This window comes from Chenopodium album, chromosome 21 (assembly GCF_948465745.1).
Source record: "Chenopodium album chromosome 21, dcCheAlbu1.1, whole genome shotgun sequence".
Lineage (NCBI taxonomy): Eukaryota > Viridiplantae > Streptophyta > Magnoliopsida > Caryophyllales > Amaranthaceae > Chenopodium > Chenopodium album.
In genome coordinates this window covers 2,154,104-2,171,700 of record NC_137854.1, presented here as the reverse complement: position 1 = coordinate 2,171,700, position 17,597 = coordinate 2,154,104, and the positions used below count along the sequence as shown (strand labels likewise).

At 37.2% G+C, this 17,597-nt stretch overlaps 1 protein-coding gene across 1 annotated transcript in view; it reads left to right on the top strand.

The window, feature by feature from the left end:
- Window positions 1-17,597, top strand: part of LOC145601704 (uncharacterized) — a 49,568-nt gene that overhangs the window by 28,788 nt on the left and 3,183 nt on the right. Inside the window, exons 37-59 of the mRNA XM_081657766.1 lie at window positions 922-1,217; window positions 1,331-1,415; window positions 2,444-3,148; window positions 3,229-3,547; window positions 4,743-4,901; window positions 4,994-5,157; window positions 5,323-5,503; window positions 5,573-5,845; window positions 5,969-6,175; window positions 7,071-7,125; window positions 8,077-8,207; window positions 8,278-9,219; window positions 9,324-9,400; window positions 10,342-10,738; window positions 10,855-10,941; window positions 11,557-11,712; window positions 11,811-11,995; window positions 12,847-13,386; window positions 14,457-14,634; window positions 14,798-14,940; window positions 15,021-15,147; window positions 15,807-16,028; window positions 16,660-17,010. Coding sequence (XP_081513892.1) covers window positions 922-1,217; window positions 1,331-1,415; window positions 2,444-3,148; window positions 3,229-3,547; window positions 4,743-4,901; window positions 4,994-5,157; window positions 5,323-5,503; window positions 5,573-5,845; window positions 5,969-6,175; window positions 7,071-7,125; window positions 8,077-8,207; window positions 8,278-9,219; window positions 9,324-9,400; window positions 10,342-10,738; window positions 10,855-10,941; window positions 11,557-11,712; window positions 11,811-11,995; window positions 12,847-13,386; window positions 14,457-14,634; window positions 14,798-14,940; window positions 15,021-15,147; window positions 15,807-16,028; window positions 16,660-17,010 — 5,980 coding nt within the window. The remainder of the gene's footprint in view (window positions 1-921; window positions 1,218-1,330; window positions 1,416-2,443; window positions 3,149-3,228; window positions 3,548-4,742; window positions 4,902-4,993; window positions 5,158-5,322; window positions 5,504-5,572; window positions 5,846-5,968; window positions 6,176-7,070; window positions 7,126-8,076; window positions 8,208-8,277; window positions 9,220-9,323; window positions 9,401-10,341; window positions 10,739-10,854; window positions 10,942-11,556; window positions 11,713-11,810; window positions 11,996-12,846; window positions 13,387-14,456; window positions 14,635-14,797; window positions 14,941-15,020; window positions 15,148-15,806; window positions 16,029-16,659; window positions 17,011-17,597) is intronic.

Genomic DNA, 17,597 nt, shown 5'->3' with positions numbered 1-17,597 from the left:
GTATAATGTGTAGCATCTGTTGGCTTGTTGCACATAATGTGTAGCATCCGTTTTTAGTAAATGTTGCACATAATATGAAATGGAGATAGTATTTTAAAATTTGTGCATTGAAATTATGCAAAAAGGTAAAATATGTGTCATTTAAAAAAAAATAAAAATAAAGAGTGAGTAGTAGCATGCTAGACATGAATAACATTTAAGTTTCAGCTATCTTTGAGACTTTGACAATGACTTCTATGAGGCTCAATAGTCGTGGCAAATTATATGCATGTGGGTAATACTACGAGCTAACACCCGATGTGAACCACTACCATATTATAAAACAATATTGGGTCCTGCTATCTTTTTTTCCCCTGCTCTATATGTGGGTGACTTTACTGGATAAGTCAATGGGATACTGTAGGGATCTACTAGTGGATCTTCCCTGGAATAGGTATAGGTATTGACCTAATAAAGCTATATGTTATATTAAACGTCAATACCTTGCTCTTATGTCTTAAAGAGTTTAGGAGAGAAGAATCATTTTTTTTGAGAGGACCTTCATCAACAAATCTGTCAGTTTATAGTAGCTTTGCCTTTAGATCTCCATAAGTTTGCCGGAACAGCCTCCTTTTTGGTCAATAGGTAACAAATGGTTCATTGAAGTTTTTTCGGACTTCATTACTAGCTGGTGGTGCTCTCCATTTTCAAGACTTGTCTTTCCTCATCTTTTGTGGGTCATTATCATGAACCATGTTTTGCAAATATGTTTGTATCAAATAGAAATAACATATATCATCATCAAATTAATTAATAATTTTGTTTTTATCTTTCAGTTCTCATGTAAATGATGTAATAATTTAATTGGTGTCTTCAGGATCTCTCTTTGACATTTTTTTCATGGATAAATTATTCTAATCATATAGATATCGATTTGCTCAGGTATGCATCACAGGAAGATGGTACATGGATCCGTGCACTTCTGAAGGACTTATCCATTGAGGCTGGATCAGGACTTGTTGTTCTTAGTCCTGTGGATGTTTTAGGAGGTTACACCTCTGTGAAAGAAAAAACCAATATATCTCTCTCCTCTACGGATTTGCACCTACACCTTTCTCTTAGTATCATATCACTCTTACTTAACCTCCACTATCAGGTGTCTGGTGCACTGCAGTTTGGAGATGCTACTCCTCTGGCATCCTGCACTAACTTTGAACGTATATGGGTGTCACCCAAAGGTAATTAACCCCAAGATATAAATCCTCCTTACTTTCAAATAATGTTTTATGTCAACATTTTAGCTAGTTAAGGGGTCACACTTTTTACCCGAGGTTGTTGCTTGTATTTACAGAAAATGGACCTCAGTGCAACCTCACATTTTGGAGGCCTCGTGCTCCTACAAATTATGTAATTCTAGGAGATTGTGTCACATCAAGGTAATAACAAGAATTGATCTGTGTTTGAGGCATTGCACATGATTCATTATCCAGTTTGCAGCTTAGTTTTATCTTTATAGCACAATCAGAAGTGTCCCTTATGTATTTGTCTTTGGTGACTTCTAAGTGTAGTTAAGTCTTCATTAATTCTTGTTGATGAATACCTAACTTTCCTTGTGAAAGAGTTATGTGATCCCTATAAATCTTTTTTTTTATTTTTATTTTACTCTCGCATTGTGTTATTATTCTTATTACACATTCTACTGTATTTGTAACAGTTGTTTCCTTAAACAGGTAAAACAGCATCATGATCTAATCTCTGGTTCTGTTCGACTGACCTTTTGAATATTGTTTCCTATTATTTTAAACCTTTTGACAATTTTGTGTCCTTTGTGCTATTATGCTGTACACTCATAAATTTTTTGTGAAGCTTTTAAGAATTAATGCTTTTTTCACTTTAACAGTACAAGCTAAGAGATACACACTATGCGTGTATCATATAAGAAATTAGAAGAAAAAACAAATTTACCGACGCCCGCCAGCAACCTAGAATCACCAGCCATGTGTATTGACGAAATATTTACTAAAACCATGAGAATGAAATAAAAACAAAAACAAAAACAAAACAAAACAAAAACCATCAATGAGCAAAATTAGGAGTAGTTAAAAAATTCAAGAGCAATTGAAGATATAAATTTACGTGGAAGAAAGGGAGTAGTTATTATAGGGTAGTTATGATAGGACAATTGTGAATAAGAGGTAATTTTGCAACTTGAGAGGGGTAATTGGGATAGTGGAATTATCACCTAAAAGACCCTTTCACTTTATATATAGGTTATGATTAACAATTTGGGACTAAGGCTCTGTTGTTGTTGTTGTTGTTGTTGTTGTATATGATTAACATGCATGAGGCTTCTTTACTACTCACCAGATGGTTGTGGAGGGACTGAAAGCAGTTGCAATGTTAAACTGTTTATTTTTTAATGCTGTGCATCCCTAATAATCGTAAATTGTTTGTGCCTTTTCAGGTCAATTCCTCCTTCACAGGCAATGATGGCAGTTTATAATACTTACGGACGTGTAAGGAAGCCATTGGGTTTCAAATTGATTGGATTGCTTTCTGAAATTTTAGAAATCGATAAAAGTGAACACAGTGTAGGTGCAAAAAGTGAGTGTTCTCTGTGGTTTCCAATTGCCCCACCAGGATACACAGCCTTAGGTTGTGCAGTTAATGTTGGAGATCAACCCCCACCAAATCACGTTGTTCACTGCATACGAGCTGATCTTGTAACGTCAACTTCATATTCTGAATGTTTGTTAAACCTGCCATCCAATTCCTGTTTCCCATCTGGTTTTAGCATTTGGCGTCTAGATAATATTCTTGGCTCCTTTTATTCCCATCCTTCTGCTGACTATCCTTCCAAAGAATTCTGCTATGACCTGATCCCGTGTCTTAAATGGAGGGCTTTCCGGCATCATTCTTCTTATTCGAAGCCTGCCTCAAAGCTCTGCCATGAAGATGAACCAGCAGTTTCTCAGGGAAGCAAGCAAAATTCAAGTTCCAGTGGATGGGACATCCTTAGATCTCGAGTTTCACACAAATGTTTCATGTCTGTCCCAAATTTTGAAAGGATCTGGTGGGACAAAGGTGGAGAATTTAGACGGACAGTTTCGATATGGAGGCCTATACCTCGGCCTGGTTATGCCATTTTGGGTGACTGCATAACAGATGGGTCTGGTTCTCTTATCTCCATTTGCTAGTTTTGTCAATCATAGCATAGATGTTAAATTAATTAAATACTTATCTTATCAGGTTAGAGCCACCTACACTTGGCATTATTTTCTTGGCTGATAATCCCGAAATCTCCGCAAAGCCTGTTAAATTCACAAAAGTTGCTCAGATTTTTGGGAAAGGTGTGGATGAAGCTTTCTTCTGGTATCCAGTTGCTCCCCCAGGTTATGCTGCAATGGGATGCATCGTTACTAGAACAGATGAGCCACCAAGAGTCGAATCATTTTGCTGTCCTAGAATTGATCTTGTTGGCCCAGCCAGTATTATTGAGGTGCCTGTTGCTAGATCTTCAAGTTTAAAAGCATCTCAGTGCTGGAGTATATGGAAAGTTGATAATCAGGTTTGATTATGTTTAAATTTTATTTTATTTACTCCCTCCGTTACTTTTTACTCGCAACTTTGGAGGGAGGAACGGACTCCTAGGCAAAAGATTGGTAAGTGTAATTAACAAAAATAAGGGCATGTGTTTAGTATTAATCCAACCCAAAAAAAAATAAAATAAAATAAAATAAAATACAACCACCTATCACCAGCAGCACCACCACCACCACCTAGCAGCAGCACCATACGACCACCACCTAGCACCATACGACTTCGACCACCACCACCATCTATGTCACCCACATCCCACAACCGATTTCGAAACACCACCACCACCACCATCTATGTCGCCCACAACCCACACCCCTGATTTTGAACCACCACCACCATCTATGTCGCCCTTAACCCACAACCCACACCCCCGATTATGAAGCACCACCACCTCCAACGCGCGATTTCGACCTACCACCACCTTTCGCCCACAACCCACCACCTTTCGCCCACAACCCACCTAAACCCACGAACCCATAATCTACGAATCAACGAACCCACAATCTACTACTGACTTCTCCATCTTGAATTAAAGATGTAATTGGTCAAATTTAACCATAAAAACTCTAGATCTAGAGTTTTCATGGTTAAATTTGACCATAATACCTTCAAATTTGAGCTACGGAGGCAATGGCGAAACAAAAAAATGGAAGAGAGAAAAACGAAGGTGGCGAAAAGCAAGGGAATGGCGGCACTGAATTCCGACGACGGTGGCGGACTGGCGGTCTCCATAGTAAATTATGGTCGAAATGAGGGGAGATGTACAAAGATAGGGAATTTTCTGGGTTGATGAAGAGAGAATTGAGATTGGTGGTAATGGTGGTGGTGTGATGGTGAATTTGGAAGGTGAATGATTTAGGTTGTAATGGTTAAGTTAATTAATGTTAGGGTTGAAGTTTAAAATAAAATTAATAGTTTAATTAGGGTGTTTACAAAAAAGTAAGGGTAATTCTGTATAACCACACAAAAAAACTTACCATAAAAGGAAAGAAAAAAAATTGTTGCAAGTAATGTGTAACGGCTAAATATGGTAATTGTTGCGAGTAAAAAGTAACGGAGGGAGTATTTGTTTTATTTATTTATTTTTGTATCTGTGTTGATGTATGAATTTGCATATGGTGCTGAATCACTATAGATTGAACTTTATCCCTTTTACTGGTTAGGCTTCGACATTCTTGGCACGTTCTGATTTGAAAAAGCCATCAAGTCGCTTGGCACTCTCAATTGGAGATTCTGTGAAGCCAAAGGTACGAGAAAATGTGACATCAGAGATGAAGCTAGGGTGTTTATCCGTTACTATTCTTGATAGCTTGGGCGGAATGGTAAGTTGACACAAATGCTTAGAAGCACTATATTATCATTTTTGCTTTTTCATGTTTATGCATTCTGATATTCTTTGACAAATGCCTTTCAGATGACACCTTTTTTTGACGTGACCTTCAACAATATTAAGCTTGTAGCCCATGGCCGATTTGAAGTTATGAGTTCAGTTCTTATCTGTTCAATGGCTGCATCAACTTTTAATACACAGTTGGAGGCTTGGGAACCATTTGTGGAACCATTTGAAGGAATTTTCAAGTAATACTTTGTGGCTTAAATACTTTGATCGACTCATGTGGACATAATATTCGAATTGTTGTGGTCAATTGAAATCCATTATTCTTTTTTTCCCTTGATGCTTCTGATCTCTTGTTCTATCTAAACCCAAATTTGAAGCTGATATTTTTTTTCTATTCCTTGGAGGTTTGACACTTATGATACCAGTACTCAGCAAACTCCGGGACTTGGGAAGACACTGCGCATCGCTGCAACCACTATCTTAAACCTAAATATCAGTGCTGCCAACCTTGATTCTTTTGCAGAGGCCATTGTTTCTTGGAAAAGGCAGAGAGAACTCGAGCTTAGAGCAGCAAAGTTGAATGAGGTAATATAAAAGCTGGAGATTATGTGTATTATGGCTGTTAGTAGAAGTCTTATGCTTGGCAACTTGCAGGAATCTGTTCTTCTTCATCAGAGAGGTGAAGATGGTTTATCACTTTCTGCATTAGATGAAGATGATCTTAAGACTATAGTTGTGGAAAATAAGCTTGGATGTGATATTTATATCAAGAAGCTTGAGCAGAACTCCAATACAGTTGAAGTTTTACATGATAATAGATCCACTGCAGTCTGGCTTCCACCTCCTCGGCTTTCTGATAAATTAAATGTCACTGACAAAAATGGGGAATCACGCTATTACATTGCTGTCAGAGTATTAGAAGCAAAGGTGTGATGGGTCTTATAAAAGCTTTCATCTGAGATTCTATTATAAGTTAATAACTGCCTTTGTGGTTGCCCAGCCTCTGAAGGAAAGACCTGAGTTACCTGACTTAGTTATGAAATAATGCAGGATATACCCATTGTTGATGATGGCAATAGCCATAACTTTTTCTGTGCTCTGCGTCTTGTGGTGGACAACCCACCAACTGATCAACAGAAGTTCTTCCCTCAGAGTGCACGGACTAAATGTGTTAGACCGTTCATAACAAAAGCTCTTGATGCTGATCTGGGCACTGCCAAGTGGGATGAGCTTTTCATATTTGAAGTTCCTCAAAAGGTATCTCTATGCATCTTCTCATTGCTCATGTTAGGGATGGTGTTAAATTCTCTATGAAACTTGGAAATGCTGAGGGGTAAGTACTCATCCAGATCATTTTGCATATGGAATCACAAAAAATATATATGAAACAAATTTGAAACAGAAATCACTGACAACAAAGATTTTAGACAGTCAAAATCATACTGGATGCTCCTCAAATTTTAAAACATCCAGAAATTCATACCAACATTCGCAAAAGTTGTGTTTGCCAATTATACCGAATTTCACCTAAGTATAGTCCAGGAAACACTCCCAAATACCACTCTATCCTAATTAACCTCACTACTTGATTTTCTGCTTCGAAATTCAAACCATTCCTTATCATCCACAAACGCCCAAGGGATATAGGATATTGCAAACTTTTAGATCTTGGGTCCCATTAAATCTTGATCTATTTATTGAAGCATCAATTGAAAGAAATTGTGAACTAAATGGTGAGTGCTTTTCTCAACTGGCATTGAATTTTTGGCTCTGAAGGTCGTTAAGCATATTGTGAGCAAGAGAGAAGACCAAAGGATGTTGACTCAAAATAGTTAGGAGGGATGTTTTAATGTGAGGGAGAAACTCTTTCCCTCGCTCTCTCTCTCTCTCTCTCTCTCTCTCTCACACACACACACACACACACACCCACACACACACTCACACACATGTTTGTTTGGTAGGCTGTCAAATGAATTAAACTGTTTGTTCTATCATTAAATAATCTACAACTTGACTCTCCTATGTTACAATGCTCATAAAAGATCTTCACTTTATTTGACATGCTTCCCTTCTATTGCTAAATGTCTTGCTTTTAAGAGATGCAAGTTCAACTATACCTTTTATTTATTTATTTATCTTGCAATTTTGACAGGGTAGCGCTAAACTGGAAGCAGAAGTCACCAACCTTGCTGCTAAAGCCGGAAAAGGTATGCATTACTTCTAATGTAGCTGTTTTTATTCATCTGTAGAAGTTTGTCGGTTGTGATATCAGGATTGTATATTTGCTCAAACTGTTACCAATTGCTTCAGTTTGTTCAGTGCCAGGTGGAAGTTGAGATGGTGATAGTTGATACATTATTATTTGCATATGTGTGTCATGGGGAAGAGGGAGTGAGGGGTGGGGGGGGGGGGGGGGGGGGAAGTTGCTTCAGTTTGTTCAGTGCCAGGTGGAAGTTGAGATGGTGATAGTTGATACGTTATTATTTGCATATGTGTGTCACGGGGAAGAGGGAGTGAGAGGGGGGGGGGGGGGGTAGAGGGTAGATGAATCGATCTTTTGGATAGGCTTGGAGTCCTCTATGTATCTTGTGTGTGTTCATTCTTTGGGCTAGTAGGAATCCATATGCATAGGGTTTTTGTAGATTTCATGCTCACATTCCTCTCCAAGTGTTTAGCTGCATAGTTGAACATGAAGACTGATTGCAACGGTTTAAATATGCCTGGGAGGCACCCCCTTGACTCAATGAAAAAAGTGTACTTGCTGGAATAAAGAATTTATGGTTCTGTAACTTTTATTATTTTTTTTAATCATAGTTGCTTGGTTTCACATGTATCATAAAAATTAAAATACATCCTAGTGGTCTAAGTGGAGGTGATTTACCTTATATTTGAACTAAATAAGTATCCATGTACACCACTTGGTCTAAGAGAATAACCTGTGACATGACCTCGTGTTTTATTGCTGTTCATGAATCATGACAGATCAACAAACTTGACACTAAGTGCAGGTTCTTTTGACTCATTAAACTTGTGCGAGTCTGGACTGCTATAGGCATTTTTGGATTATATATAATTTAGAAATTTATATAGCTAGATCTAGCTTTCTTTTGTGGAAAATGTTTTAAAAGTCAATTCCCTGGTTTAATCATTGGACACAGGCGAAGTTATTGGAGCATCATCCTTTCCTGCTGGACATGGCTCTAGTACTCTTACTAAGATAGCGTCATCAAGGATGTTGCACCAGCATAATGCTTTTAAAAATATTGTGTCACATCCACTGAGGAGAAGGGTCAGTACAACCTACTTTGATTTTATACATGCTTATTATTATATATCATAATATCTTATTCCTTCATCAGGATCAGGAAGAAAATGAGGGAAGCGTGATGAATATTGGCTCTCTGCTGGTTTCTACATCTTATTTTGAGCGAAAATTAGTAGTAGATTTACAGAAGGATACGACCAACAATAATGAAGTTGACTCTGATGTGGGTTTCTGGATTGCACTTCGCCCTGACGGCCCTTGGGAGAACTCTCGGTCTGTCCTTCCATTATCAGTTTTTCCAAAAAGTTTGGGGGGCAATCTTCTTGCTATGGAAGTCATCACAAGAAATGGGAAGAAGCATGCCATTTTTAGAGGTCTTGCAACTGTTGTCAATGAGACCAATGTTAAGTTAGACTTGTCTCTGTGTCCTTTATCTTTGATTGATTCAAGGACAAGATATACTTGTCTAGCAATGGAGAATATTGTAACATTAGATCCTGGATCAAACTATATTCTACCTTGGAGATGCATATCTAAGGATTCTGAAGATTGTCTCCGTGTTCGTCCTTATATTGATTTGTCTGGCTCATCTTACTCTTGGGATCTTACATCCAGTCTAGGCTCCCCTTTAACAGGCGGAAAAGAGCAACACCCTACAGAACAGGGTTTGCTCTCTAGGCAGAGTACAATGAAGCTGAATGAACTTGAGAAAAAGGATGTCTTATTATGTTGCATACCCAGCACCCAAAATCAACAGTTTTGGCTTAGTGTTGGTATAGATGCATCAATTCATCATACAGAGTTGAATGCACCTGTTTATGATTGGAAGATTTCCATAAATTCCCCACTAAAGTTGGAGAATCGACTTCCTTGTCCGGCTGAATTCTCAATTTGGCAGAGGAAGAAAGATGGAAAAGGTATTGAGCTACAGCAGGGTAAAATTTATTCCAGAAAAAGTGTGAATATACATGCTGCAGATCTCAGGAAACCCGTATATCTTTCCTTGTTTGTTCAGGGTGGTTGGACTATGGAGAAGGTATGTAGTTCACTAGTTGGTATTTTATAAACCATGTGAGTAGATATAGCAGGCTCTTTTACCCCTCTATTTTTTTTCATGACAAGCTACTATTTCTTTATCAGGATTCTGTTGTCATCTTGGATCTCTCATCTGATGATATTGTTTCCTCATTCTGGATGGTTCAGCAGCACACTAAAAGGTGTTTTGTCTTTTTATTTTTCTGTAACAATTTAATCCAAACTCTCATTTGAGGGGGGTTGGTTGTGTGGAAAGTTTGGAGCTGTGTCTGGAAACTGTTTTAGTTCTGGAGCTGGGTTTTTTCTGTTTACTGAATGCTAAAATGTTAGTCTAAATTGATTAGGAATAAAGAGGGGCAGTAGACTATATTGGATATGTTTCTCTTGCCACCAAACTTCAGCCTCGTATGGAAATATCTATTCTGAATTTCTGTGATACTTGGACTCAGCTCACCTCACCTCACGTACCAGTGCTGACACTCTATGACCTGGGTGCGGATATGGGATCTGTGTTGAACTCTTGGGAGAGAGTGGAATTAGCACTCCGAAACCATACATCTAACATAGAAGTTTGAATCCTCTAAAACAAGAGCCATATTGGTTTTTGTGCAGAAGGGAAAGATGAGCAGACTGGTCCCACTAACCCTGCCAGTAATCTTCTCCGGTGATGGGAAAGCTGGTCCACCTTTGACAACTTACCTACTCAGATCTGCGTGTCTACTTTTTCCCCCTTTTTTATTTTTTGAATGTGGAGTGGGGATAAACTCGCGTTATTGCCTGTTTACTTCTCTCTACCTAATTTTTGTTTTCTTTCGTTTTTACCTTTTTCAAGATTTGAACAGTAATTTTTTAAAACCTTTTTCAATATTGTGAATTGTAAATGAATTTCCTGATTATGATCCATATCTGATTCCCACACCTGGGCCCGAACTTCTTAGCTAAATTTCCACATGAGCTAAAACTTAGACTGCTATGCGTAAATTTCACGTGTATTTACATTCTCCTATCTTAAGTAATCTCCCTCTATATCTATGAAGAGAAATAATTACATGTAAGATGCTTGTTTACTCCGCTTGCTGTTACTCTGGATCTTATCATTTTGTGTATTCTTATGGATCTACAGGAGGCTGCGAGTAAGCATTGAGCGTGACTTGGGAGGCACCAGTGCGGCACCCAAAACCATCAGATTGTTTGTCCCTTACTGGATTGTTAATGATTCCTCTTTGCCTCTGGCATATCGGATGGTGGAGATTGAGCCTCTTGATAATGGAGACAGTAGCATTTTCAAATCTGCAAAACATTCAGCCCCCAGGAAGAATGTTCAGGTCTTGGATGTGATTGGGGATACTAGCTCGGTACCCAGCATGCTCTCCCCCCAAGATTATGTTGGACGTGGAAATGTTCATCTCTTCACATCTCGTAATGATACATATTTGTCACCTAAAGTTGGGATTGCTCTAGCTATTTTTGATTCTGAGAACTACAGTCCTGGTATTTCACTTGTTGAGCTTGAGAAAAAGGTAGTGGATTTAGGATCCTTTATGCTCTTTAATGGAAGTTGTTTTTTATTTTCCCCGTTGCTGTGAAAGGCATCACACAAAGCCGCATTAATGGTGTAATATGTAACTATTATCAGGGGCGGGTTGATGTTACAGCCTTTTGCTCGGAGGGGTCTTACTATAAGTTTTCAGCACAGCTGCACATGACTTCAGATAGAACAAAGGTAAGAATTTTGTGTTTGAAGATGGTCTTTTTATGTTGAGTCAGCAAGCGTAAGTCTTTAATAATCGTGATTATTTTGATTAAGGGCTCTTTTTGACGTGTTCTCGAGGAAGTTATTGATATTAATCATACCTAGGCCTGTTAAGTCAGGTTTGTTCATTTGGATAGGTCATTTTTGAGTTCAGATTATTGTAGGTCAAGTAGGATTGAGTCACGAGATGAAAAGTGCTTGCCCTGACCCTGAACTTTTGGGTTTGGTTTGGTCTTACGGATTAGAGGCATTTAGAACTTTGTTTAGTATAATAAAGCAACCAACTGATCTGCTACTTCATTTCATAATTCGTAGTTTCTTGAGTGTAGTAAGCAAATGTATGTTTAGTGCTGTAATAATGTTGATATCGATATAAGATGCTACTTCTTATTCAAGATGAATGATTAACTATTTTGTTAATCTGTATATTTTTCACTTATATTCTTGCTCTGTGTTGACCCAACATTTTTTTTATCAAAGTGTATTATCCCTCTGTAGTTCTTTTGGTGTTGTTGACTTTGCCTATTTGATTCTCCTTCTAAATTTTGTGTTGCCAATAATGATATGTGAATTTGAAACTTTCAGGTTATTCGTTTCCAGCCACACACATTGTATATAAATAGAGTTGGTTTTAGTGTGTATATTCAGCAGTGTCATGCTCCATTTGTGGACCACATTCACCCCACAGATCCTCCAAAAGCCATCAGATGGCACTCATCTTCTAAAGTTGAAATGTTAAAGGTATAAAAAGTAGATTTATCTTCATTATGTGAAGATGACTTCTAAATTTCATTATTTGTCTTTGCCCTAAGGTTATTGACATGCACTGTTTGATTCAGCTGCGGGTGGATGGCTATAAGTGGAGCAGACCATTTAGTGTTGGGTCTGAAGGAATGATGTCCATTGTTCTGGAAAGTGACTCAGGCAGCAAGGAGTTGATTTTAAGGGTAGCTGTGAGAAGTGGCACTGGAAATTCGCGTTATGAAGTTATTTTCCGTCCAAATTCAGTGTCTAGTCCATACAGGTACGTTTTGTTCCAGTTTCAGGTTTAATTATCATATCTGAATCCTGGATCATGACAACAATTATGAAACTAGTGTCTTCATCTATTCCATTTTGGTTTATGAGCTTCAGCTAGTGTTGAGAACTTGAGATTAAATTAAGTACTCCCTCCGTTCCCTTTTGTTTTTTACGTTTCCATTTAAGGTGTTCCTTTTTATTCTTTACATTTAAGATCTTTTATTTAAAGTCATTGATTGTGGACTAAATTACCCTTACCTGACAATTTAAATACTCAATTGCCCTTCACTTTTCATATGCAATTGTACTATTTATAATATTTTAATGGGTTTTCAATACTCATTATTACTTTCTCTCTCATACTTTCTTTACCCCACATGTACAATATTCTTTTTTTTTTAACTATAATTGTCTTTGACTGATTAATTTATGTCAATTAACCTCAATTTTACACAATTTCTTAACAATCGCGTATAATTGCAAACTTAAAGAACAAAAGGGAACGGACGGAGTACTATTTTGGGATGCTGCAATAATTTTTTGGTCTTTCTATGCGCAGCTATTGGTTTAAAAATCTGAATAACTGTGATATTTGGGGAATTTCCAATTTGATCCTTATTCTGTAATTGAATTAAATCCATCTCAATTTATTATAAAAACTTAAGAATTAGGAGTTTTACTTTGAATTGAATGACAGAAATCATATCGTATTGTGAATTTCACTTGTGAAGGTACCAAACTGTTGCAACTTGTGACCTTACTTGCCAGTGTATTGCTCTCAATATTATATGCTTGTATATCATTTTTGTTCCTGGTATTTATGGGCTCAAGTGACTTATAGCTGCCTCTTACCAGGATTGAGAATCGTTCTATGTTTTTCCCCATTCACTTCCGCCAAGTTGATGGAACTAGTGATTCGTGGAGGTGCCTTCCTCCTAATGCAGCCGCTTCATATCTATGGGAAGATGTCGGAAGGCGGCGTTTGTTGGAGCTATTTGTAGATGGATCTGATCCACAGAGGGCAGTGAAATACAATATAGATGAGGTATTTGATCACCAGCCCATGAATGTTGGAGATGGACCAACTAGAGCTATACGTGTGGCCATTGTTAAAGAAGAGAAGATGAATGTGGTTAAACTTAGTGATTGGATGCCTCAAGATGACCCTGCACCAGGTGTGCAGAAAAGAATTCCATCATCTGTATCACCCCTTCCCAGTGCTGAACCTGAGTATGAGTATCCTTCATCTACTTTGAGTGCCGAATTCCATGTAGTTGTTGAGCTTTCAGAGCTTGGTTTGTCTGTTATTGATCATACACCAGAAGAGATTCTTTATTTGTCAGTTCAGAATCTTCTTCTGTCACATTCTACTGGCTTAGGCTCTGGGACTAGTAGGTAGGTCATAATGCACTTGCTTGCTTACTGTCATATATATAATATCCTTTACAAGAATATCTCTAACTGAGTCACACCCTCTGTTTTTCTCCTGGGATTATTATCAAGAGGACGGGTTAAGTAGTCCATTGTTTTGATATAAAGAAAGCTTTTCAGAATTGGATCAAATTTCAAATTGATTATCTTGAAGTAGTTGTCCTCCTTTCCATTTTGGATTATTTCAGCTGTATAGTTTTATTAATTATGTTTTTGTGTATTTAATGCATTAATTTACCACACTTAAAAGTTATTTTCTAATTTCCTTGATCTCTTTGTGAAAAGTCGTACAGCACTAACACATGGCTACTTTTATCATGTCAATTTGGACAGTAATATTTACTGGCTTTCTTTATCCATGTGTTTGGTCATTAGCAATATTTGTATGGGATGAAGTACATATTATATTTGCAGCTTGACTCCCTTGTATAAGTATTTTCTTAGAAATATGCTATGTTGTAGTTTGATTAAGCTTAGCTCATAGAAGATCATTGGAACTATGTTATGTCGTAGTTTGATTAAGCTTAGTTCATAGGTCATTGGGACTGTGTTATGTTGTAGTTTGATTAAGCTTAGCTCTTGCAGCTTGACTCCCTTGTATAAGTATTTTCTTAGAAATATGCTATGTTGTAGTTTGATTAAGCTTAGCTCATAGAAGATCATTGGAACTATGTTATGTCGTAGTTTGATTAAGCTTAGTTCATAGGTCATTGGGACTGTGTTATGTTGTAGTTTGATTAAGCTTAGCTCTTGCAGCTTGACTCCCTTGTATAAGTATTTTCTTAGAAATATGCTATGTTGTAGTTTGATTAAGCTTAGCTCATAGAAGATCATTGGAACTATGTTATGTCGTAGTTTGATTAAGCTTAGTTCATAGGTCATTGGGACTGTGTTATGTTGTAGTTTGATTAAGCTTAGCTCTTGTGATTGTTCGATGTATTGCTGTTTTTGTGATCTACACTTTTTTTCAATGTGCACCAATTATAGTTGCATTATTGATGACCACTGATTGAGCTTGGGTATTGTCATTGCAGATTTAAATTAAAAATGCGTGGACTTCAAGTGGACAATCAGCTCCCATTGGCTCCCATGCCAGTTCTTTTTAGACCACAAAAGGTCAAAGAGGAGATCGACTATATCTTAAAATTCTCTGTGACATCACAATCAAATGGGTCACTAGATTTGTGTGTCTATCCTTATATTGGATTCCATGTAATTTTTCAATCTATATTCTTTTTTTTTTTTTTGGGGGGGGGGGGTTCTTTTTTTCCTTGTGATCAATCTTTCGGAATTAATTGATTATGTTGGGGGTTCTTTTTTTCCTTGTGATCAATCTTTCGGAATTAATTGATTGTCATCTTATGATCTGAATCAGGGATGTGACAACTCTACATTTTTAATAAATGTTCATGAGCCAATCATATGGCGCCTTCATGAGATGATTCAACAGATTAACCTGAATAGGATAAATGCTGCAAAAACAAATGCTGTTTCCATTGATCCAATCATCCAAATTGGGTATGAGAAGTTATTTGAACTGTATTGTTGGATCATGTTTCTACTGTTGGGGCTACTAACTTCTTGATTTGTTTTTATAGGGTTCTTGACATCTCGGAAGTACGATTGAAGGTGTCAATGATTATGTCACCAACTCAACGACCAAAGGGTGTCCTTGGTTTTTGGGCATCCTTGATGACGGCACTGGGGAATATGGAAAATATGCCAGTAAGAAATGTTTCCTTAATTATTGACTTTAGTTGGGAGTCTCTTTCCATTGTAGGCTATCATAAGAGTTTCTTTCCATTGTAGTCTCGTCACCCAATAGTTTCTTTCCGTTGTAGGCTATCATAAGAGAGTGTAAAAAGGAAGGTGGGTGTTTGAAAAAGGTTGATGAAGTAAGAGAGTGAGTGGAAAAATGTGAATATAGTGGGGTAAGAGGGGTAAGCTGGTATTAATGGTTTCACAAATATAGAATCAATTGAAAGTGTTCGAAGTTTCTGAAAAAGACGAGAAGGAAAGTTTTGAGAACTTTTAGAAATAGAGGTATTACATATAATTAAGGTGCAGAAGATTGGTCCACTAAAAATTGTAAAGTCAGTAAGTTGAGAACCATTTTGGATAATAATCCCTGTGGATCTGGCCACCTGGGTAATGATATTATTTTACTAGACCCGATGGATCAGGATAGGGTTTGAATCTACATCATATAGGTTATAACCCAGGTCTTATCAGACGCTACCAATTGATGTTCCTACAGCAGCTATGAACACACCACTAATTAAGCATGCCCTTACTCTTCTGTTTTGTGGTGGTGTTTGTTTTTCTATAAAATATTTGAAACTAAGATTGCAATCCTGATTGTCACTTTGTCCTGTAATAATTAGGTAAGGATACACCAGAGATTTGTGGAAAATGTTTCTATGCGACAAAGTGCTATTATCAGTAATGCTACCTCAAATATTCAGAAGGATCTGCTTAGTCAACCTCTTCAGCTGCTTTCTGGCGTTGATATACTTGGGAATGCAAGCAGTGCACTTGAACATATGAGTAAAGGTGCTGCGGCAATATCAATGGATAAGAAATTTATCCAGAGCAGACAAAACAAGGTTTTTTTGCTTATATCTGAACCTTTATATTTTCCTGGCAATTATGTTGCTTGGTATACACAGAATTCAGTTGATTTATCTTGCTGTTTCGTAGTTCACTGCTGTAAAACCACAAGTAGTTTTGACTTAGTTTTTAATATTCTAGCTGATTGGAAGAGCTGATGGACTGGGTAGTATTACAAATTGCTGCTGGAAAATAAACTAAGAATCTAGATTTTTTAATTTTGTGGAAGCCATGAAACCCCTTAACCATTTTCTATTAGAACGTGATTTGAAGTAATAATTAACATAGTCTTATATTGAAGGTTCAATCTTTTCAACCTATTACTATTTATAAAGCTCCAATAGTCAGGTCTGACAAAGACAAGCTTTCATATGGAAATTTAGGCAATCAGGTTTAGGACTGATGGCTTAAAGGTGATGAAATCACTGTATATTTGCTTTTCTTCTGTATTTATACAAAGCAGCTGCATTGTATTTTTCCTTACCTTCAGCCCCTAAAGAAACAGAATTGTGTTTTCCATAAGACGTCTTTGAGCTCATGTGTAGCAGATTATCTTAATAATAAAATGAATGGTCAAGTTTTTTTGTTCAGAAGCAATAGCCTCATTATAATATGTGTTTATTGCAGGAGAAAGTTGGAGACTTTGGTGATGTTGTCCGAGAGGGAGGTGGAGCACTAGCAAAAAGTGTATTTAGAGGAGTAACGGGAATGTTTACTAAGCCTATTGAGGGTGCAAAATCATCTGGTGTTGAGGGATTTGTTCAAGGTGTTGGAAAAGGAATAATAGGTGTTGCTGCGCAACCAGTGAGTGGTGTGCTGGATCTTATTGCAAAAACTACTGAGGGTGCCAATGCAATGAGAATGAAAATACAAGCTGCTTTAACTTCTGAAGTGCAACTTTTACGGAGGAGATTGCCACGTGTAGTAAGTGGTGATAACCTGCTTCGACCTTATGATGAGTATAAAGCACAAGGACAGGTAATTCGTGGTTCTAATTTGCATTTTATTATTGAATTAGAAGAGGATCGTCTATTGCTCCCTTTTTGTCAAAAAAATGATGTGAGGTTTTATACTTTCTGTGATTCTTATAGATGTACCACTTTTTTTTCCCTTTTTTTTTTTTTTGGTTTGGTATGTCCCATTTCCGCTTCATTTTATTCCCCTTTTTCTTACACGGTTACATTACATCTACCCACGTTTTGAAGACAACTGTAAATGGGTACATCAAAACAAATTGGAGGTTAAGTATTAATATTACATTAATAACACCAATTAATTCATGATTTTGTCACAAACTCAAATTAATGCCATTTTGGGAAATACAGTATGACGGAAAATAGTGTCGTTTAACGTGATCAAGTTACCAGACTGGCCTCTTGTTTTCCAGAAGGAATAATAGTCATTACCAGCGAGTGTTAATTATAATAAGCTATGCCAAAATCAAGGGTTGAAGTTGTCAAGTACCAACTAAAATAAAAATAAATAAGCTAATAACTATCAATTATCATTAACTATGACAAGGTCAAGGTGAACGATGATAGGGAGAGGGTTCAAATTCTAACCTT